This window comes from Bradysia coprophila, chromosome II (genome assembly GCF_014529535.1).
Source record: "Bradysia coprophila strain Holo2 chromosome II, BU_Bcop_v1, whole genome shotgun sequence".
Taxonomy (NCBI): Eukaryota; Metazoa; Arthropoda; class Insecta; order Diptera; family Sciaridae; genus Bradysia; species Bradysia coprophila.
In genome coordinates this window covers 6,410,750-6,434,879 of record NC_050735.1, presented here as the reverse complement: position 1 = coordinate 6,434,879, position 24,130 = coordinate 6,410,750, and the positions used below count along the sequence as shown (strand labels likewise).

General features: G+C 34.2%; 1 protein-coding gene across 2 annotated transcripts; it reads right to left on the bottom strand.

The window, feature by feature from the left end:
- Positions 1–703: 703 nt before the first annotated feature.
- On the bottom strand, positions 704–23,184 carry LOC119069497 (pancreatic triacylglycerol lipase-like). Of its 2 annotated transcripts, none has more exons than XM_037173571.1 (9): positions 22,771–23,184; positions 7,400–7,554; positions 2,777–2,984; positions 2,559–2,712; positions 2,383–2,494; positions 1,913–2,314; positions 1,587–1,826; positions 1,198–1,528; positions 704–1,135 (listed from the first exon to the last, which is right to left on the bottom strand). In XM_037173571.1, the coding sequence occupies exons 2-9, from the start codon at positions 7,539–7,541 to the stop codon at positions 1,030–1,032; spliced, it is 1,695 nt and encodes a 564-aa protein (XP_037029466.1). In that variant the 5' UTR covers positions 7,542–7,554; positions 22,771–23,184; the 3' UTR covers positions 704–1,029. The 2 variants fall into 2 exon arrangements, with proteins under 2 accessions (XP_037029466.1, XP_037029475.1); XM_037173580.1 differs by having other exon boundaries at positions 23,056–23,178.
- Between the last annotated feature and the right edge of the window lie 946 nt (positions 23,185–24,130).

Here is a 24,130-nt window from a genome sequence, read left to right as displayed (position 1 = left end):
AATCATACAAGTTGATCGATATCAAAATTTTGTTAAAAAGAACTGAATTTTAAATTTCGGTACTAATCTCGGGATTTTTTGATCAATACCGGGATTCGGGATTGAGATTTTCCGGTACTGGTACCGGGATTGGTACCGGGATTGGTACCGGGATTGCATTCCCTAGATATTAGTAAAGAAACATTTTTGAGATGACACCTACAGACCCTTAGATTATCTAAACTGACAAGCTGGCAAATTTCGCAGTTCAGTTACAACCATGGTTTCAGCGAATTTCATCCAGATCATTTCTCCTGCATTGTTGTCAACGTTGCCAATGCTCCAGTTATGAGTAGATAACCATTGTGGATAAGTATCGTTATAGAGTTCAAAAACTTGTAACTTATTGGCTCCAAGCGTTAACACAAAAGTTTTATTTCCTAAGTTGAACATGAAGTGAAAGAGGTGTTGGAATTGAGATAATTTAGGTCAAGAAGAGGCAATTTGTTTGTACATAGTATCGGTGAATAATGTATGGAGAGGATGGAGAAGTTCTTCTACTGGGTTAGAAAGATCATTTCGTATTCAATCGCACTGTATGCCATTTGGAAGACAGTTTCGTGTGTCCATTATATTTCCTTTGGTGGTTGATATAGTAAAATGACGACAATATGGCTCAGGTTCCATAATACAGTTGTAACCATGAGGAAGAAAAACAGAGAAATAAAACAAAAAAAAACTTAGATTTTATTTAGGCTTCACGACTCGCATAGAAGATTCACATTTAAAGCAAATCGATTTCCTTTGTCTATCACAATGCTATAAATAAATGCACTTAAGGTTAATGTTAAAAAGAATCAAAAACTTAACAGAAGTCCAGAAATGAAATGTAATCATAGTCGATAATCGGACGGGTATACAACATTGACTGTTGTATGTCTTCCAGAGAGTTGAAGAAATTTTATTTGAAAGAAAACCGTAATCCGAATCAAAGAGAAAAAAAAGTCATTTCAAGAAGAAACACTGATGAAGTTAAGCTAATTGAAAGGGTCATCTCTTGCAATTGTCATAGAACACTGAAGAACCTCTGTTAGCAATGTCTGCATACTCTCGTTTCGGCGAACAAAGTTTGTTGGAGAAATCAGAGTTACGCTTTCTGTAAAAAGACAACGATGGGTCAGTTCGAGACTTCTTTTAACTCTCAATGCTTCTACTCACTCTCTTGACGGCATCTGCATGGTGTCGACCATTAGCGATTTAACGTATAGATGATCGTTACACCAAAAGAGACATAACGATCTCGGTTCAAGTACGTTCATTTCGTGTGCCCAATTTAATTCGACTTTCCGTATTCGATTGCCAAGGTCATGAGGATTTGTTATAACAACCTGATAGGTTGTACCATGTTCCAAGCGTGTACCTTTCGGTGTTAGATCGATATTCCTTAATGCACCCCGATCCGAAAAAATGGCAGCTGTTAAGTAGCCCTGCACCCAAGGTTCAGCAATTTTCGGCTTTGCCAAGTCAATCGTGAAACGATAGTGTCGCTCTACAAGATTTTATATTAAAATAATTTCTGTACGGAATACAGGACTGCACAAACTTACGGCAAAATGGAAAATCTCGACCGGTCGATAAGAAATATTTGCCAGGCTGTGGTTGCGAAATATCATTGGTCTCCGGAATTATTTCGTTCTCCGACGAATTGGATGATATCGATGACACTGTGTGAATTGATGATGGAACTGTTGGTAATGTGGCATGATAACCCATAACTGCACAGTTTCCTGAACTACATTTGAAACATCGGCCAGCCATAAAATGTTGATACGATGGACAGCGATGAGCTGTTGTTGCAAAACACAGAATCGGTTAATGTTAGAAAAAAAATGGAATTCATTCAACTCAATTCCCGTTGAGCCGACCTACATACCAACATAAGGACACTTTCCATTGATACTGTCAATAAACAATTTAATTGCTCGGACATGATTACATGCTAAGAGCACCCTAGACGCTTCCTCGATACCATCTTTAATGAGTGTTAATGGTATCAGCGTACCACCCTCTTGCGATATCGAACAGCCCGGTTGCTCTTTTCCATTATTCGGATAGAAATCGATGTGACCACAAGACTGAGACATACCATACCCGGGGATTTCCAACAAGAAGAAACTACGACCATCAGTGTGTATGACATCGACAAATTTAGCATCAGTTGGATCGAGGCGTACAGATGATCCCATTCCTTGAAAATACGGTTCAGCAGGATCAAGACCTGTTATTCGGCCAATACCAGGTATTCGTTCCCCAGCGTATCCAGCCGTGTGAGCGCCTAAATAATAGACCGATCAGTTGATTTCTACGATCGATTCAATAAGATTTTGGGGAAGAAATGTTCACCTAAACTGTGACCAATAAGATGCACATCTTCCGGCTTCAAACCATGATCGTCTCGTAATTTCGTTATCAGATGCGCAATTTCTAATCCTACCAGTCTTGTGTTGGCTGTTGCCTAAGTAGAAAAAAATGCGATCGAATTTGACTTTCTAAAAAAAAATTAAATTCATTTATCTTACTTGTGTGTATAAAGGCAACGACCCACCTGCCCAATCGACTACAATTACATTTAAACTACCTAAAATGATCAGTTCATCTCGCATATCAGATACCCAATTTGATAGTGGCGTATCTATGAAGCCATGTATGATGAATTTGGTCATCCAATTTGGACTGGAAGAGTAAATGTTTTAAAATTCCTGTTTCGATATCTTTCGGTTGTACCGCATCCACTTACTTAAAGTTGGAATTTTTAATAGAATTTTTGTCATCTGATGAGAGCAGTTGGCCTTCGGTTGGATTCTTTTCGGTGTACAGTACGAATCGCGTATTGATGACACTTCGCGGCAATGGGAACACATTGAATGGACGATGGATTAGGTGATACCATTCTCTCGTGATATTCAAGCAGCCAACATCGCCGAAGCAACGAGTTTCGTTTTCAACTGTAAAACAATGAAATTATATTTTTAGTATTGAACACACTAAGGGTATCTATTCCTAGATTCTCCATAGAGATAATTGAAGCTGTAGAGCGATCTTTGTGGTATACAATATAACTCATAGCCACTTAACCACTTTGTCACTACCAAAGTTTTAATAAACAAAGTTTTACTCCAAAAAACTGATGAAACTTTCAAGGGACATCAGTAAAACTTAGACATGAATTTGCGTCAGCTATTTTTCAGGTGTTTCACTCATACAAACAAAACTTCTCATACGTGCTTGTGCGGTCTTACAACTACAAGCATAGCCCATTTCATTTGTATGACTCATACAATGTATGAGCAGACCAGCTGTTTGTTTTTGGACACTATTACAAGTCTTTTACAAAGCCAATAACAAGCTCAGTCTAGACCTCTGGCTAAACGTGCCTTCCAAACCATGTCTCGAAGTATGCAAATACTCTACGTGGGAAATGTGACGCAAAACTGATATCTCTCGCTTATAAGAGACTAGAGTGCTAGACGCTGTACACAAATTCCTCATATTTGGGTTACGTCATACGAGTCATTCCGTCATTCGGTGTATAGATGGTTGCAGCCACCAAATACACCGCAACTGCCCAAGTTATGAAGTTTGGATGCGATAAACTCTCTAGAAAAACTAAATGTGAAATCTTGTCTGATACGGGAATCGATCCTGGTAATCACTTTAATAAGGTTGGGAACAGAGAATGGTGGTGGTAGAGCTATCAAAGTAAACTATTCCCCAATGTATCGTTTAAAACGAGAAACGTTAATGAGATGTAATGGTTCGGACATCATTCCACTTGGTCTCATAATTGTATCGAGGCCTCATGACTCAAAGTATGTTATGAAGGACGCATCACATGAAGAATATTGAGAGAAATTCTACGAACGCAATTTTGCAAATTAATTTCTATTAACAAAAATTTAAATCAGCACGAAACGGAGCATCAATCTGATATAATAACTGAACGAAGTTGTACGTTGCATGCAAATGATGCCAATTTAATGGACCAAAAAACTTAAATTCGAGTTCCATTGAAATGGTGTATTATTAATAAAAGTAAATGAAAACAATTTAAGCGAAATAATTTTTGGATTTCATTCGTTCATTTGATAGCTCGCTCATAATAGTCCATACATTTTCAGTCATCATCGTTACGCTTGTTTTTTTGTCGTTGTTGTATTTCATTTATCCAAATTTGAATGTCGTCTGAATGATTTATTAAATTATTGAAAATTAAAATTATGTAATTTGTTGAAATATATAAAAATTCAGTCGATTCGGTCAGTCGCGGAAATGTTTTGGCTGTCTTTTCTGATGACACAATGATCGACAAATAATGTGCCGTAGTACAAAATTAAACGCGAAGGAGCAACAAACATCCAACTCATAAAGACCTGTGTGATATCGCCGAGCTCATGCACAATATTTATAGTCCGGTCATTGAACTTTGCAACCCTCCGTAGTACGGAAACCTTACGAAGAACATATGCATAGAAAGAACTGCAACATAATATTCATTCGCCTCTACCTTACATCAACATGAAATACCAATTTCAAGTAAAAATTCGAAGTAAAAGTAAAGTTAAAAATCTGTCAAGCTTTCGCAGATTGATATGTTTTTTAGCTGTCACTTCAGAGTAAGTAGAGACAGGGCATGTCTTTATCATCCAAAACATAAATTCTGTCATTAGCGAAAAGCTTATACAACAAGTTAAGTTTTTGCAGAAGGGAATGAAGGCTGATGACCGGTCAGGTCAGGTTGACCTTTTGGGAAATTAACTTTGACCTTACCTTACTTGAAATTTGTGGATTTTCCTTCGAACCTGTGAAATCAGCCAAAATAGCAATTAGGAAAAAGCTTACTTTGTTGACGTTAAGCTTTTGTGGAACATAATTAAGGCTGACGACCGGTCAGGTTGATCTAATGGGAAATTGACTTTGACTCAGGGCCTATTTTTGGAATTTTTTTGGAAATTACAAAATTTCCAAAAAATCGCTAAAAATTTCCAAAAACTGCGAACGTCCAAAAACCAAATTTTTCCACCATTTCGAACGGTTTTGGCAACTGTTGAATTAGCCTTGCGTTTTAACTGACTCTCGATTATTTCTTGACACTATCAGGTTTCAAATGAAGACGAGCATGATTAATTTGAAAGATGAGAGCGTCAATAATCAAACATAAATCATTGAGAGCCGGCTAAAACATAAGGCTGAGCTCCAGAGGTGCCAAAACAGTACGAAATTATGGATTATTATTATGGAAATTATCGGTTTTTGAACGTTCGCAGTTTTTTAAAATTTTTGGCAATTTTTTTGAAAATTTGGAAAAAATTTCCAAAAAAAAATTACAAAAATAGGCCCTGCTTTGACCTGACTTGTTTAGAATTTTGAGTGTTTTAATGTTTTACTTAAAACCTGACAGATCAATCTGATTATCAATTTTTAAATAATTTTCGATGAATCTAGAGTCAGGCCGAATACACGCATTTGTGCAGCGTCGGCTTGTATCCAATATAAAAAGTGCATTCGAAAACAGTGTCAGGTCAACAGGTGTCAGGTCAACCTGATAACTGTTAGGCTAAGCAATCAGTTCATATCAGGTTTCGAAAACGAATAACCTGACCTGATCCTTTCAGATTGACTTGTCTCGATAGAAAGATTCATGTGTTCACCGACTGATTCAAATTCTGCGGCCCAGTAACGCAATGAATTGAGTTGGATCTGCTGATTAAAATTAAAATTACCGCATGAATTGAAGAAACATGGAGAAGAATTGAAAAGAACTTTCAGAAAGTCAAGAATATTCGTTAAACAGATAACAACCTGAACAGTAATGCTAAAAGCATTGTACGTTACAGTAGCAGTGTAAAGCGCAATCTGATTTGCGATGTTAAATTATACAAAAGTAAGACCTTCGACACATACCGCAGCACAATCTAAAATCCACAATAGTCGATTATATTGGCAAGCTCTTCGACAGAGCACAGAGACAATGCAACAACGTTGCAAAAATTCATAAATGATATTAAAATGTATGCTGGTTGACTCTTGAATGCATAGATTCGTGTCAAATTGCGGCAAACAAACAAAAACAGGTACGCTTGTTAGAGACACTTAAGACCGTTTATGGATACGAAGTCAATGTTAAATATTGAATTTTGTTGTAGTTTTTTATTTCGGTAGGTCTGTATCAGTTTAAGCATTCCGATTAGGTTTCTTTGTAAAACATTTTGCAATAACAACTAAAGTCAACATCGATTCAATTGAAAATCTAAATAGAAGTTTTTTTTTGTTCGGTCGCAAATAGTCGATATGATGAAATCTATAGAAAAACTACGATTTAGCATTCAATTAAAATCTCGACTCAATGCAATTAAAATGGTATGCTGCCTATAAATCAGAATTCTATTGAATCGTAATTGAACCTAGAAAAGTAGACCGTCACCATGGTTAAGCATTAAGTGCAAATCGATTTACGTGCACCAAGAACAAATTAAAGAGAAAAAAAAATATTACAGAACTTGCTCACATGAAGGCTGATTTCGCCCATATTGTTCGGCCTACCTATTAATCAACATAAAAACCAGTTCTAGCCGACTTAACTATAATTTTCATTGCTAATAGTCTTTAGCATATTTTCAGCCAAACTTAGACTCAATCCTGCAATATGAATGTGAACAACCTTAACCAACGATGAAGGTCATTTGAGTGATCGATCTGTTTTCTCAACTCTTTAGTAGATTTTTCATGGCCTCATCCATATCTTAGTTTGAGAGTCCTTGTCAGATCCACCTTACAGGATGATACCCGATGATTCATTGAAATCGCACCATCCGACATAAACAATCACTTATTTTTATAAATATATTATACGAGTTGCACCATTCTTTTTGCTTCAGGTGGGTAATCAACATTCAACAAAATCCAGATTGCATATACAATGCAAAACACTGTAATCTCGTCTAATATAGCATGAAGCATGAATATTCAATTGTGGTGAAAGTAAACATCATTGTGGCTTTTGTACTGCATAGCATACATACACCGACCAGTATAATGCCAAATAGCATGATGATGATGAATACGCTACGCCTGCATTACTAATTTAAATATTCTGACTAAACGAAATGCAGTTAAGTTTATGTCCAAAAATTGTTTACAATGTTCACTGATAATGTTTGCTACGTTACGTATGCACAATCGATGTAGAGGAATGTTATTTACAACAATCATATACATTTTTGTTCTGCCTGCCATTGTTCGAGTAGATGGCAAACAAAAACTATTTCCGCTTTACACGCATAACAACAATGAAGAATAGAATATTTTTTTCCTTCGTTTTTCCTTCCATTCATCAATTTTCAAATCCATCAACTTTACTTACATGGTAACCACGGCAGATTCACTTCAATTGGAATTCGATCAGCTCTCGCCCAACTAAGAGCTGTGTCTAGCGGTCCACCATTGATGGGGGCAATGCCCCCAAGAAAATATGTGATCAAAGAAGCAACTACATAGTTCTTCATAATGTTATGTACTCTGAAATGAAAGGAAAAATTGATTAGTTTGCTATCGACCGAACATAGACAACAAGCAAATTAAATCGAAAAAGCGTTACTAATCACCCTCAAAATTGCTCGTAACAGACACTGGTTTTTCGTTTACGATTTTTGAATCATGACTTAGGTATTTTATTGAAAGCATCGGCTCGCTTTAAGCCTTTTATAGCTAGATATGTGTTAGAAATAATTAAGAAAATGTTATTGCTTTCAGCTTGTTTTAAAAATATACTTCGATCAAAAGAAGTAGTAGACTCGACAATAACTTTTTTTACATGCCAGGACCATATGCTGTTTTGATTGTTTGTGTGGATCAGCTGAAAAATGGCTGGAGAAAATTCATGCTGAAATTTCACTGTATCTGATTGAAAAACTGTGGCGACTCTACAGGCCAACCGAAACCGAAGTTTCCTATACTCAATATTCGTGATTTGAGACAAGAGAATAAGTTTTTTGAACTTTAAAGACCAGACTTTTTCATCCGATAACAACAGTCGATAACAGTTAACAACGTTTCTTAACGTTAGAATGTGTTAAAATTCTACAAGTTCGACTCACATTTACTTGTGTTTCTTAGTCGTTGCATTACCTCATTTGGCATTTACAAAATCTAGTACTTCGAGGCTAATACCATTTATGTTAATAAAGTTTTTGGAGTGAATAATGGATTGAAGAAACAGTAAAAGAATCGAATCAGGTAAATGTTCTCAAGCTAGTGTTTGGTACTGTAGAGTGTACTAATACTTGTAGTAGATGTTACACGAAATGACCCGATTTATCACAAGACAACAGTTTCGTTTATGGAATACTGCTACACATTCTGTCCTCAATGTCTCTGCATATTTTTGATTAATAAACTTTTAGTCTGTCTGACCATATCGGTCAGCTAATTCGAGTATCAAATTCAGAAAATGAAGGTTTTAAATAAAAACAAAAAATTCGGTTCTACCATCATCAGCAACACATACAGAATGAATAAATGTCATGGAGAAAAATATTATCTCACAGATGAAAACAGTAGCAGAAACCGTTCGCTACGTAAATAGCTATTTTCATAATAAGGTAGTAAATGGGATTGTTTTGCGCACTAGATGTGAGATTGCCGATACGAGCGAAGCGAGTTCGGCAACACATTGTGTGCGCAAAACCCCCATTTACTACCGTGTTAGGAACAAGGTTTTATCTCCTGTAATGCCATAATCACCATAAAAAACCAATTTAAAAAATCAAACTAAAGCATAAACACGCCATGACACCGTCACTCATTCATATTCCTTACAAACAAAACACACATCTAGTATACTGTCAAGAATTTGTCAATTTTCAGTGAATAAATGAGAAATTATTGAAGTTTTCCGTGAATAAATGTGACATTATCGAAGTTAGCCGTGCGCAAATGACCATTTATCGAAATTTTCAGTTAATAAACGTACGTTCTGTGAATGACGTATTTAAATCTAGCCCATTTTGATTCTAAAAGTGACACTCAAATTGTGAATATTATGACATTACAGGAGATAAAATTAAATTTCATCTTGATATCGTACTTTATTGCTTTACAAGTGAAGTGACTATTCGTCCTAGTGTGCGAATAGTCAATTGTGAGACTATTCGCATTCGTGTGTCAATCGTCCATTGTGTATCTATTCGGGTTTACAACATGGAATATAAAAAGTTTATGCTTCGTTTTACAACATGAAACTTAAGAAGTTTATGCTACCTTTTACAACATCGAACATAAGGAATTTATGCTCCTTTTTACAACATTGAACATAAGGAGCATATCCCCCTTTTACATCATGGAACATAAAGATCTTATGCTCCCTTTTATTAAATGAAACATAAAGAGGTTATGCTTCTTTTTACAACACGGAAGAACATAAGGAGCTGCTCTTACAAACATCACCCTTATAGAGTTACCTAAAGCTGGAATTGATATAATTTTAACATTTGTTCACAATTACAACTGAATTTAATGAAGAAGCAAAAAATTCGTGTGCGAACAGTTTCACAATTGACTATTAGCACTCGTGTGCGGATAGCAACAGCCTTTACAAACACAAAATATTACCAGCTCATTTATCATCTATAATTCTATGCGACTTAAACAACTCAAACAAACAAAAGTTCATTTTCTAATTTTTCACTTCCTTTTCGGCATTTCTGGTTTATCGAAACAGATTTTTGAACAAAAACTCACGGTAATTCTTATAGCGATACAAAGAACACAAAACCGAGTAAAACATCATATCATGTACATATTCGCGTGCATATAAAGACACCAGCTGTAACTTAGCGAAAAAAGCAAAAGTAACATTGATCAAAAGACGTATAGTCATATACATAAAAGTAACTATTTTGATCAATGACCATTAATTGGACAAACATTCACAAACATATAATTTAAAATGTGGTATGCGGAAAAATCACCAAAGCAAATCATAGATGAATTTACCTAACACACTGCGAATACATTTTTATTCACTTAGAATAAGACTTTGTTTTTTTTTTATCTCGATGAGATATTTAATATTTCACAATCCTGCGGCAATATACTTGTATTGAACGTGAAATCATGAAGTTGTTCGTCGACTCTTCGTTTAGATCGATAAATGAACATGAAAATGTTATCGATGGATGGATATACTTTTCAAAAAAAGGTGGTCAACATTCACTGCACACGGCGAGGACATTAAATCCTATTAAGATCAGCACCTTTCACAATTAAATCAATGGAGGTAGTAATAACGTAAGGTAATAAAAACTGGCAATTGCATTTCTCATAAATTTTACTTCGATAATGCACTTGGAAGGTCTGAATGGAAGGTCTGAAGTCGTACTGAGCTGTTGAGTAATGTTTGTTGTTCTTGTCCTCTAGTCTTTACACACGAACTGTTTCATATTATTTTCTTAAAGACCAATAGAGTGGTCAGCTGGGAGTGAAAGTGATCAACATTCCCAAAACAGAAAACAATTCATAGGCGGAGAACTCGCAACTATAAAGAAAACAGCAACATTTTTATCAACTGTGAATCATTTACATGTCGCCGAATTTGATATCTCTTACATAACAGTGATGTAGCTAATTAACATGAATGCTGAATGTGACTGTCGTTGCCATTATTTTTGCATTCGTAATGTTACTTGAAGATATAATAAATCATTTTGTTTTAACTGAAGTCCAGATGTCGTCAAATTTAACTGTTGTACGTAACATTAAAACTATAACAATAAGACGAGTCGTGAGTCAGTAGAGTTAGCAGTAACATAGAATATTATGAACTGAATGTTAGTCAAAGTGAAATTTTCTTTTGTCAAATCTTCAATCATTTTATACTTAGCACAGAGTCTATTAAAATGTTTTCGTTTATTTACGGAAACATGTTACAGAAATTTACATAAGAACTGGTACGTGACTTGCGTTAAAGTGAATAAAATTTAGGAAACAAAACAAACGTTACTTTCCATTAAACTTGTTATTGTAGTGTGCTTAACAAAAATGAAAGCAATTCTGGCCATTCTCGTCTGTACCATTTTAATGGGATCTGGACCGAGGTGTTCAAATAAATTCTCAAATTCAGGATTGCACGTTAGGAGCAGAGGAATTACGAATAATTTTCAATTTTATCTTTCACAGTCACGGCAAGTAGATGATAAGTATAATTTATTGGTTCTTTCGATTTAAAACAATTGATTTAAAAAGAAATCTTGTACTTCATTTGTTTAACATGATTATTTGCTTTTTGCTACATAAAACAGTAGAGATCTTTTCATTGGTTTTTGTCTATGTCAACACGATGACACAATCCACTTAAAGCGATCATGACTGCACGTTAGTAAGCAGGCGTGCCGCAAGTCCTTTACAATTGGCCCAATAACCCCCTAGACTATGTTATTCACAATCTGTGCGTCCGTACGAGTCCAATACGTTGTCACACGTCAAAATCACTTAATTTAGACGAGATATACAAGTTATTGTGCGCTCACTTCCAAATTAGTCGATATTGCTAATGATTACGCATCATTACCAAATTTGCACCAGAAATGGTTTCATGGCACTTACTATATACAACCAGGTTGGAGAGAGTTTTTCGTTTGTGTTTATCGGCGTTGCCATTAACAACTGACACAGCCCACATGAGAGATGTGGAGACTCATTTAAGACTTCAAAATGACTTAAAAAGATTTTATTTTATACTGAAACCCAGCAGAGTAGTGTTTTGTGACTCCTGTAACAATTTGTCTTGTTTTCTAAAGACAACAAAAATCCAAGATCTCGCAATTTCAATATTTTGCCCGATTTCCTACAATGATTGATAGATGTTTCAGCGCTCACACAGTGCCCTACTTTCCTACTTTGTCCTACTTTTTATAAATTCGTCCTACTTGTCCTACTGTCCTGCGTAGGACAAGTTTGTTAAGCAAATTCAAGCTACAGGATGAATTCCGTTGTTCGGAACATTTACTTTTCTGTATCTGAATGGATGTTCAACAGTTTAATATAGAAAGATTAAATCTCGCGAGTGAAAATCACCTCATCTGCAATTCTTTTGCAACTCATTGCAAAGCTCTTAAGAGACCTCTCAATCGAAACTGGTAGATTTTTCTCCCCAAAACTATTGCTCTTAAAATATAACTGAAATATTATGCGCTATAACACAATGTTAAGTTTTAAGTCCAGAAATATTGGAATGATGAATAAATGCCTCTTAAAAAAGCTTAGAGGGATTCTTTTGAAAAACGACCTGCCGAAATCGGACGCATTTTCTAGTGGATTTTTTGATATGCGCCTAGATAGGTATTGGTCCCTAGAAGCCAAAACCACTTTCAAAAAAATTCGTCTAAGCTTCTCTGGCTAGTGAGAGGTGACCAAAAACCGAAAACATGCTCTTTTCTTATGGAAATTTCTTGTAGGCCACGAAACATTAAAGGTCGTGTGGGGTGTCATTTGAAAGGTAATTGTATGTACTTTCGGGGCAGATTGGGTCTTGTTGGGTTTAAAATTCATCCACACTGAGTTATGACCAGTTGAAAGTATGGGTAAAAAATGGACAATTACGGTGAACTTCTAACGGCGTGAAGACAAACTTAGACGAATTTTTTTGAAAGTGGTTTTGGCTTCTAGGGACCAATACCTATCTAGGCACATATCAAAAAATGCACTAGAAAATGCGTCCGATTTCGGCAGGTCGTTTTTGAAAAGAATCCCTCACTGTTCGAAATACATATTGAGAAAAACACGGTGGAGGGATGACACTCAGTGAAGGATGGCCTTACCACTCGAGCGGGACAGTATAAAAGTATCTACAATAATCGGTGTCGCGACTGTTTCTATAAAATAACATTACCACCAAAAAACATCGTAAATTTTCTTATAAACTACTTACTAGATTATGCCGTGATCTTCTAACAGAAATTGGAGCTTGTAGCTACTTCTCTGCCATTTCTGTCGAAATTTTTTGAGTTCCAACTATAATCGAACTAGTTATAAAGTTCAATTTTTGCAAAGCTTTGAGCGTCTTTGACTTATTCACAGTTATTCACAGTTAGCTTCGATAGGACACGAAATTTTGAGTGGGACCGCTGGTTTTCTAATTAACCGATTATAAAAAACCAAAACCTAAGCCTACAACGACCTTGGAAAAGAAAACAGTATGATGCAAATGACAAACGAACTGGGCGATAAACCATTTCAATTTCATTTTTAGATAATAAATTCGACATTTACGTTTTATTATTTCATTATGTTGAAGACCGGTGATGAATGATTTTAACATTTCACATAATTTTTATTCATTGTGTGGGGCACAACAAATGTACGACGAGAAAAAAAAATTGGTAGCAATCTTCAATTTGCATTGAAATACATAAACGAATCAACGATTTCAACATATGCGGGCAAAATTTTCGAATATTTTGTACAAACATGAACGTTGTTCGATCGATCTTCTACCAACCAAAAAAAAGTGTCCAACAACAAAACCCAAAGTGTTGAAAGCAACCAGAAACACTTAATTGAAAGCAAACTCGACATAAATTAAAATAAAAGCAACAACCGAAGAAAGTAAATCGTATTCATTGTATCATACACATACCTGTCTGTCCATACTCTTTTTTTTATTCATATGGAATCTGTTTCAATAAATAAAAATATTCAAATGACAAAGCCATAAACAATATTGTTACAATCGATGTTGTTATTATGAATTACCGCTGCAGTATGATTACTTAATTTGAATTCATACACAAAACATTATTCACTTGTTATTGTGAGAAAGGAATTCAGTGTCGGAATCGAGTCGGAACACTGAATTCTGTCTGCTGGAGATAATAATGGAATGAGAACTGAATCATCACGATTGTGGGAACAGTCCCTGGAAGTTGGATGTTTTTTCGGCTTAAGATAATGGAATGAGGAATGAATCATCACGACTTTGGAAGCGGTAAGAAATCGAATTAGTACCTGCACTCTGTGCCGTATGAGTGAATATATAAGGTAAAACTATCTAATACGAGCCCCTGTTGGAATGCAGACACTAATTTATCTTTTATATTGTTCGTTCGAATGGGAAACATAGGAGGGATAATAGAGGGCTCGTATTTGTAGAGGGAGCTCGTTTTTGGTAGTTTTACCCTATCTTTTAATAGTCTTTGGATTCAGTGGTATGTGCCTACGTCTAGTCTATACATATTTCGTTAGCGCAGTTTTGAAAAGTTTAAGGTTGTAAATGATGTGAAACTTAAGCATCAATAAGAAATGTGATAATTGATTTTTCTATTGAACGATTTCAAAGCATATCAATCGAATCTTCATCTTCCATTTTATACGTGAGCCATCAATTGAAAATCGAATTTGACCGATAACTAGAGGTCGTACATTTTTCAATAAATTTATGCTAATGGCAAACGAATTCGATTTTTGCGAAAATAAAGTCAAATTAAAATCTTTTCACATACAGTTTGTACAGTACCGTACAGTACACAGAGTTTTGTATTGAATTAGTCGAAATAATCAAGGACTTTCATTTACATACCGAAGGTTTATCAGACGGAAAAGTGTTGTGGCGACGCATGAAAGTGCAGTATTGAAAGGTGGATTTCGGTTAAAAATGTGAGAAATTTCATTAATCAAAGAACAAAATGAAATTTGAAGGTCTTGTTGTCTACACGGAAATTGTACGTTTCGTTATTGTTTGTTAATTTGAAATTTGTTGTCTTGGCAGTAAGTGTGAGATCTGCAGGCGAGTGGGGTAATCACTAAGCACGCAAGACAATTGTAAAGCCGTTATGGTGATTATGATAAACGGGTTTCTCGCACTGTACGTTATAGCCAGCATATAGAAATACTTCCAACAATTGAAAAACAAAGCCTTGAAGCAAACTTCTAAAACCGCCAAAATTCAAATGTTTCCTCCCTTTTCCTCCTTTTGTTACACAAAACATTATTTATATTGTGTGGACATAGTACATGCATATAAAAATTACCTGCGGTCCATATTGATTACAATTATTATTAAAATTGTAACTTCACAATCTGTTTTGGATACGCTCTTGCTCAATTTGTAAAACGATTGAATCGTTTGTGTACATAATAGGATAGTTTTGTTATGATTTCCTTAACTTTTAACACCTAACGAGAGTTTAATTGGAATGACGAAAAGTCAACAAAAACAAAATCGTTGAACCAAACTAGTTTGGAATGAATATGAAAAAGAAAAAAAGATTAGTCGACTCTACTGAGTCTATACGAAGTCTATAAAAACCGCATAAATGATCCCAAATAACTCTTTCACATTCCAAAATTTATGATGACTTACAAAACAATTAATTACTGCGATTTATCTACGATATATTGCCGTTTAAAATGATCAGCACAATCATATCATTTCCAAAGAAATATAAATACAACAACAAAAATGTGTGCCATGGTGCCACATGAATACGAAAGACTTTCAATTCACAAAGACACGACGAACCTTATTGTGATATAATGTTATTTAATTTCTGTTTTTATTATTATGGTTTTTTACTTGCAAGTAAATCTTTTTTTTATTTTAATTTATGTCTGCCTAGTACAAGTTCTACCGCACTTGTGTCGAGACATGGTGTATGTGTGCATATTTAGAAATCGATGTAAATAATTGTCCGTTGCAATCAGAGGAAAGAAATAATTTGCAGAGCAAACAGATGGTAATTTTTAGTATTAATTTACCATGTGAATACTAACACTAACAACAACTCAACAACTTCGAAAATAAATTGATGAAGAAAAAAAAATTATCTCGAATTATACGCTTACGCACAACGCTAACCACTTTAATCGGAGCCAATTATTTTATTATATTTCCAATCACATGCACAAGAAATTGCAATGCAATGAAATTATTGCATGATGCTAGAACTCAGTAAAAATTTAATTGAGCCGATGTTTCATGATGATTTCTTGAGAAGTTACGATTGAGATTCAGAAGTGGTGAGAGATGATTGTTTCAATTACGTTTCAAGAATTGCAGATTTCCAGTTATTTGCAAATTTACTAAAAAATTAAATATTGGAACCGAGTAAACGATGAATTTTGAAGATATTATCTCCAACGATTCGTCTCTATTCTTAATTTCAAAGGTTGTGGAGGAACGAAGTAGTTGCCAAAAAGTCGTAAAAGGAAATCTTTCGCTAGAATTTTTTGCCAAAACTTTCGCAAGTACTTCAAAAGACAACTTCCCGACTGAAGTAGTTGCAAAAGTAGAGAAATGATTATTTCCATCAGAATTTTTTTAAACGAATTTCGTAACGATCTACTTCAAAAGACATAAATAACGTGAATAGTGTGATGTTAAAACTAATGAAGTAGTAGATTCATCAACCGTTTAAATATTAAAGACATTAGTTACAAGCGGATTCAAACACCACATGGTAAGCAAAAAATTGATAGACCAAAAAATACGTGGCGTCAAAGGACAAGAAAGTGTAAAAATCTGAAAGAGTTTGAAACTTTTAGCACTTAACAGAATCACAAAGGAGCAATTTTGTGGACTAACTATACTCTTTCGCAGACAGGTATGAAAGCGATTTTTTGAAAACTACTTGAGTCTCGGCTTGGGGTGTAGATGTTGATGTAGAGCTTTCGTGTCTTTGGTAAACTATAGATATTGATTATAGGAAACATCTTTTAAAGGTTTCACTGACTGGCTCAGTACAAAATACAAAGTTATAAATCAGAAGCAGCTAGGCTTGTACGTCTTGTGCCGTGCTCATAACTTTTCATTTCTTTTGGAGTATAAGAAGAGAAACACCGATGTCAGTTCAGTAAGTTCGAGTAATCAACACTGTAGAGCATTCAAAACCTGTAGTTCTCGTAGTGTGCAAGATATAGTCGTAATGCAACTCAACTAAAGCTAACCATCGTACGCTTGAATACTTTTACACCAAAGAGTATTTGAAATTGAAGAACTAAACTGCTTGACTCTTAAAGCAGCTTGAGTATAATATTATTGACTGCATGCACAATGTGTTCAATGCAAAATTGCATTACACTCAAAGATTTTACTGAAAAAATAACCAGTTATGTGCATACGGTATATGTTTCCAGTTGAAAATGGCATTTGGCAAATAAATACCGATAAGTATGGATTGTATGTTAGAGGGAAATATTTTTGATTTTATATTATTTTGTAACATAATATAATTAACATTTTGAAATAAGAAAATGTAATATTCTTCCTGTCTTGCGGTTTGTATTCGCTGTTTGTCTGTTTGTCGACTTTATCTTTGTAGACTTTCTTCAGCAAGTTTCCTCAAAAGTTTTTTTTTTCTTTTCTTTATTGATCCATTTATGCTATCGAATTATTCAACACGATCGAATTGGAATAAGTGTTATCCATTCAATTTATTGAACGTTACAATCAAAGGAAATTCATCACATTGATACCGTGTCGTTGTAGACAACACAAAGTAATATTAATTAATGATTTTACGGCTGATACGTTAGATTTAGGTCAGCCAATAATAATCATTGGAAACTACTTTCTCGTAGTCAATGCACAAGTAGATAAATCAAATTGGTTGAGAGAGAAACTTGAGATTGTGGTACACTATGAGTGTTGGAAACTATTATATATTTGAAGCAAATACTGTGAATGCTGATGTTTCGGTTGCAAAATGTGTGTACAGATTGATGAAATAAAAGATTTTTAGTCAACCTCACGAAAATACTTAAATGGAAAGACGTCACAGATTTGTTAATTTCACGAGTGGTGACCTGCGTGGTATCCTCTGTAAAAGGTCATCTAAATTTCTATGCTACCCAGGAAATTTCACAGATTGGTTGTCGATTAAATTTAACGAGGATCTATGGCTCTAACAGCGGTAAAATCGACTCAGCCGAGACAGTGCGGGTATGGGTATGCATAACAGACCAAACTGTAACATATAAGAGCTTGACAATTCACGAAGTCTGCTTTTTTATCCCATCCTGCAGGTCCACTCTAACAATTCAACACAACGAAACCAATAAAACGGTGTTAGAAATTCACTTCAAAAAACGTAATGGACAAACAAATCAGTGATCGAAACCGATTTAAACTCAACGGAAAGAAAAAAAAATGTTTTTAAACACGAAGTCAAAGCAAATTACATTTATTTTTACAATTATTGCTTCTGCAGCAGGGCCTATTTTTAGGAATTTAATTCCACAAACTTCGTAAAAATTTTTTAAAAATTTGTTGAAATTTTCCTTTATTGTTAAATTTATCAGTTTTCAGGAATTTTTAGTACAGTTTGTTCACCTTTAGAAAGCATAAATTTAGATTTATCAGAGTTTTAACAGTCATAGATGTTCACAGTCAATCAAGTGATTTCCAGTAGATGATACCTTGGCGCAAAATTTGAATTTGCTGAAAATCCCAAAATGTTTCGAGCTAAGAAAAACAGACTGTAATTAAATTCCTAAAAAAATAGGCTCTGCCTGGAGTAAATAGCAAATTTTTTAATAATGCCAAAGAGCTGCACTGTCAAACGACTGTGTGTACTCGCTGTTATTTGATATTTAACTTTATAAGTATTTGTTAGATTTTTACAAGCAAACTGTTTCTATTTAATCGATACTAATGCTCAGTTCATTATCCAATTTAAAAGAAATCATTGACTCAGGTAAATGTTGTTATGTCATTAAAATAGTGATGATATCTCATCAAACAACGAATAAATTCATTAATAAATGAAGAAAAAATCTTTAAAAAACAATCAATGGAACCACACAAGTGTTTTTCATGCTAATTGATGATGAATTGAAAAGGTCGTTGATGAATGATATATATAATAAACAAATAAAATTAAACGAGAGATAACCGCACGAGACGACCATTTTCAAAATAAAATTAATTTGAAATTAATAACGAAAAGAAAATGAAAAACACCTCAAGCACAAGCTTGCCAAAATAATGTAAATTTTCTATAATAAAATTGAATTTAACGACCGTCCCGTATCGTCCATTGTGAATGTATTAAAGGTTGTTTTTATTGTAATCAAACAAACACTTCATTGCCCTTGACATTTTTTTTGAGCCTAATAAAAACAAAGGAAAATTTGACTATATTTGAATAATATTGCTGGTGATAGTGGTGACGCTGATGCTCATATTCGTCGTTATCATATGAGGTGTATTTCGGTAAACAATAAAAATAGTTTTAACAAAAAAAAATATTTATATGCGAACCTTGAACACATAAATCGTATAGTGCCGCTGATCATCGTTAATTTTATAAGCATACCACAATGTCTTGCATAATTTTCCTTTTAGAAGTTACTAATTTACTATTGCCTTACCAGTCACGTAATATCTCAACATTTCTTTCAGCACACAGTTACACATCAGCATGATACTGTAAGTTTCTCTTGAACGTTTAGAATCTTGAACGAAATGGTGTGTTCGTTGATTTTTCTGCATTTATTATTTTTCACTCATTAAGCGGTTGTTTGTCAATGGAAATGAAGGAAATCTAGATAATTGCACGGAAAATGATTTACAGTTTGAGAGAAATAAGCGCTTTTTGAACGAATCATCGTTTAAATTCTAATCAATTCTATTGTTGACGAGCATGACTATAGGTTTTGTGCATGGTCAAGGGCCAATGGCATTTGATTGACAATGAAATACGCTTAAACGAATTCAAAGATTTCTTCTCGGTAATCGTTTAGAAACGTGAGAGTCAATTGCAACGTAAAATATTCCATTGTTTGACTAAAATGTACTCAAGTTAATGTCATGGATTTTGTAAAATACAATTTTTTAGTCAATTTAACGGAAAAACAATTTCCGCAGCAATTTTTTTTTACCAGCAAATAAACAAAAATCTTCAAACAATGAAGTCACATTTTGTTTTTACAGAAAATTGAATTCGGTATGCTCGTTGAGATACTATGCTCGTCTTTGATTTATGCTGTTAGGTTTGAGTTTTAAAAAAATGTAAACAAAATCAAAATAATAAATTCACAAAATCAATAAATAAGATTGTTATGCCAAGGACTAAGCTCTTGAGGAATTCAGACACTAAAATTTATTAATTTTTGTAAATTAGGTTTCGGCCGTATAACTGAAGAATTTGCGTTTGTGTCTCACATTATGGACGGAATAAATTTAATTTATCGAACAGATAATCTCGTCTAGGCTGTTTTTTAACTATCTTCTCATTAAATAAAAATTCCATGACCGACAAAGGTGGTAAACAACACCCGATAAATCTTTCTGTTTGTTGCTTTTTCTAGACCAGTCAACATTTAGGGCTGTAACGAAATAACCTTAATCTAAAAAAAACGTCTTTTCGAAGAAAATTAATGAAAAATGATAAGATTGACGTACTTATCACTTGAAAATATGCGAGAATCTTGAATCAAGATTAACATTGACATCTTCGTTTCGAAAGACAGTTCGAATTAAAAACTTTGCTGATGTCAGGATATAATGCCTTGTAGCTCGGTGGTTTTAGGTGTCTAGTGTTCTGGCTTGGATTTAAATTAAATTAAAGTCGGACTTTTATTTCCAACCAATTCTTCTACCCCTTTAATTAAACCAAAAAAGATTTTTCTCTAGACCCAGATTTATATCGGAGATAGTACCATACAATGGCATTCCTAAGATAATCTTGCTAAGATTCATTGAAAAGAAATCGATCAGCGCACTTCAAACAGAAATTTTAGGGTACCTTCGGGTACCACTCATTCTTGAAGTGCGTCGACGAATTGACTCAAAACTATCATCAACTTGAACTTCTTAAAGTTGGACCGCCCCTCCTGCATGCAAACTCTTCGAAAAATCAAAATCTTTACTATAGCTAGAGATAGAAATGAGCGGGTTACCCGAACTTGATAAAAGACCCAATTTAATTTTACCGGGCTTTCAGGTTTCAAAAATGTTATTCGCGTTTAGATCTGGTCGGACTTTAACCAAATTGTAATCATTTAAAGTTGGAGTATTGTTCAGAAACTGGTATTCTGTATGGACCGTCGTTGGTTTTAAGTCGATTATTTAACTGGCATGATGAACCAACGTCAATTTTATCGGGTTATTGGCTTTCACAAATTTAATTCGGGTCGGGTTAGAGTTCTCAATTTTCAAAAACTGGCGGGTTTTGGGTTTGGTTTCGAAAATCCTCGTGCTCATCTCTAGTTAGAGGTAAGACAGTTGTAGGTGCAAAAGATCTTGAGAGCAAACTCTAAAACTCAAACTATTCGCTTTTGAATTATCAACTCAAAGACCAATTACACAGAGTTTCTGTTTTACCATGCGTGATCTCATTTCTCGCTGCGAAATATTAAACTTTTCAATTAAAAATATTTTGAAAGTACTTCCTTCCTCGCAGAGAAGTGGAAAAAGCGTGAAAACTCGATTAGATTTCTGTATACTGATCGTATTATGAATGGGGTTTTCGCTTAAAAGTGTACGATTTTCAATCGATGCATAATTAAAGCGTTTCCAGTTTGCTTAAACAACCGAACAATCATCAATTTGTTATCAATAATGAGTGAAACCCAACCAACACGACAATGGAGAACATAATGCAATCTCGGTTACAAAAAATAAATAAAGACAAGAGAAATCCACACGATATTTTAAGCGGAGTTTTGATAATTTTTTTTTTTGTTTTTTTTTTTGCTTTTTTTTTGCTTTTTTTTTTAATAAATTCGTATAGACGAAACGACAGTCTCAGTGTAGTAGAGAATATAATGTATTCACTATTACGTTACGAGCAGTTTATTTATTTCGTTGCTGTTATCTTAAATAATAATTTTTCATAAAATCTTATTTAATAAATTGAAGAGAATTTGAACTTATGGCACAGATTTATCATAATTGACCAGACACCGACACAACTGCCGTTTAAGCACGAGATTTAACGGTGAGAGCTTTAGCAACATAATTATCTTGCTTCAGATTGTAAATATTTACGTTCGTAACCGTCCGCAAGCGTTTTTTGTTTCATTATGCGAAATTTGAAAGGACAGAGAGCTTGATAGAAATACACAACAGCAAAAAATCAATGTAGGTAGAGTCTACCTGGTAGACATATTCGATTTAAGGAAATGTTTTCAAGATATTGCGGGAAATGGCATTTAAATAGATAGAAGAAAAAAAAATGAGTTATATGTCTACGCCAACCGTTAAAACATATAAAACATCGCGAAGGCCATATATAAAAGAGCAACTGCAATGGTGATTACAAGTTTTTTTTTCGGTTTGTCAGGTCTTGCATGGTTTTTTTTAATAAAATAAAATTTTATATTAAATTCAAGTCAATATCTGCACTTAAATTACATTTAATGTGAAAAATCCACGCAATAAAAATGGTTTGTGTTAGCCATTAAAAGAATTTCTCTTTTCCGTAATATTTCTCTTTAAAAAAATAGTTACGGTGTGCAGTTTAGAGTTACACTACCTTCTATCTCGAGCGACTAATTCGGCATTTCCGTAATTTTTGTCATATTTAAGTAAACATTTTATCGTGAATGTGAGGCTGAGACACCATATATCTCTTCTGTTTTCAGTAGTATTTATCTGTTTAGAGTATCATTGCAACCAAAACAAGGCATGACCAATTTCGTAAATTTATATTTTACCCAAATAAATTGCAACATTTACGAAATTTTTACAATACAATTCATCACCGCATTCAGTTTTAAAAACTTTCATGTTATACTCACAAGATAAACCATTTAATAATTTCCAATTGTGTTTTGACTGGTGATTTATTCACGCTGCTTTTGTCTATAGTATAATTATACTGAATTCAAGTCACTGTTAAATCAATTGTATAATTTGCTTGTTGGCGAAAAAAAAACTAATTCAAACTCAACACTCAAATCGAAAATTTATTTAAAAAAAAAAACGTTTTTCATAAACTGAAATTCAATTGAAAAATTTACTGTGACACTTCAATGTTCACTTAATAAACGAATTCGAAACGTTCGAGAAAAATATATAATAACCAAGACAATTTCCAATCAACGTAACATCAACAGAATCGGTTGCGTTTCGTTTGAAAAGCACAAATTACAAATTCTCTGTGATTCGCGTGTGTTCATCTGCATAACCTTGCAAGGACTGATTTCAGCAGCGAAATGAAAATGAAAATATGGCCACAACTGTTACGCGACGCACATATACTCATTTAATAAAAAAATATTGTCGAGAGATATCAATGCGACGAGAGCGTCTTCGTCTTCGTGTCAGCGTCTTTAGCTTTTATCACATTCTCGTATTACACACGGACTGTGTATTCATAAACAAACCGTTTCTTGCAGTGCAGGTAAATGTATGTATGCAACTCTTTTAGCGTTAACATGAAACATTCACTCTCACCTCGACTCTCGCATACATCGGTTTCGTGCTCTTCATGCGGTTGATGGATAAATATTGGTTTTGATTTCTTTTAACTTATAGATAAAAATTGACGAAATTGCATTGAACAATTATCATTGCACCATACGTAAAGATGTGCCATGTTTAGGTGTTTCGCACATACCACAAAATTACGTTAAAAACTTTGTCGAGATCTTTTCATTGGCTGTATTTCTTTTGCAACTTATTTCACGACCCAGAAACATACCATAAGAATCACCAATTGGTTTTCACTTTCAGCTGATAAGAACGGAGCTTTTATTCTGAAGCCCAAAGAATTCTTTCGAGTTTTCAGTAGATATATAGCAAATATCTTAGAAAGTATGTTGTAAACGATCGATGCATTTTAGTTCTTGTTTACAACAGTGTATGCAAACTCACCAATGGTTTTGAAGTACGTGATTGCATGTGTGCGTTATTCTCATGTAAATGTCACATCTACTACTTCAAACTCTGACGAATGTAATTATGTGACTGTGGTGTGGATGGAATTTGTGGAATCAACTGCACTAGCGGAATTTTGAAAATCGACACATTTTCTGGAGAGGAATTACGGCTGCATTTCTCTATTCTCTACTCTACCTGGTAGAGAAATATTGTGCACATTCTGTGCACAGAATATGCTCAATATGTGTACTAAATGTGTACTGTAAATTATGTGTT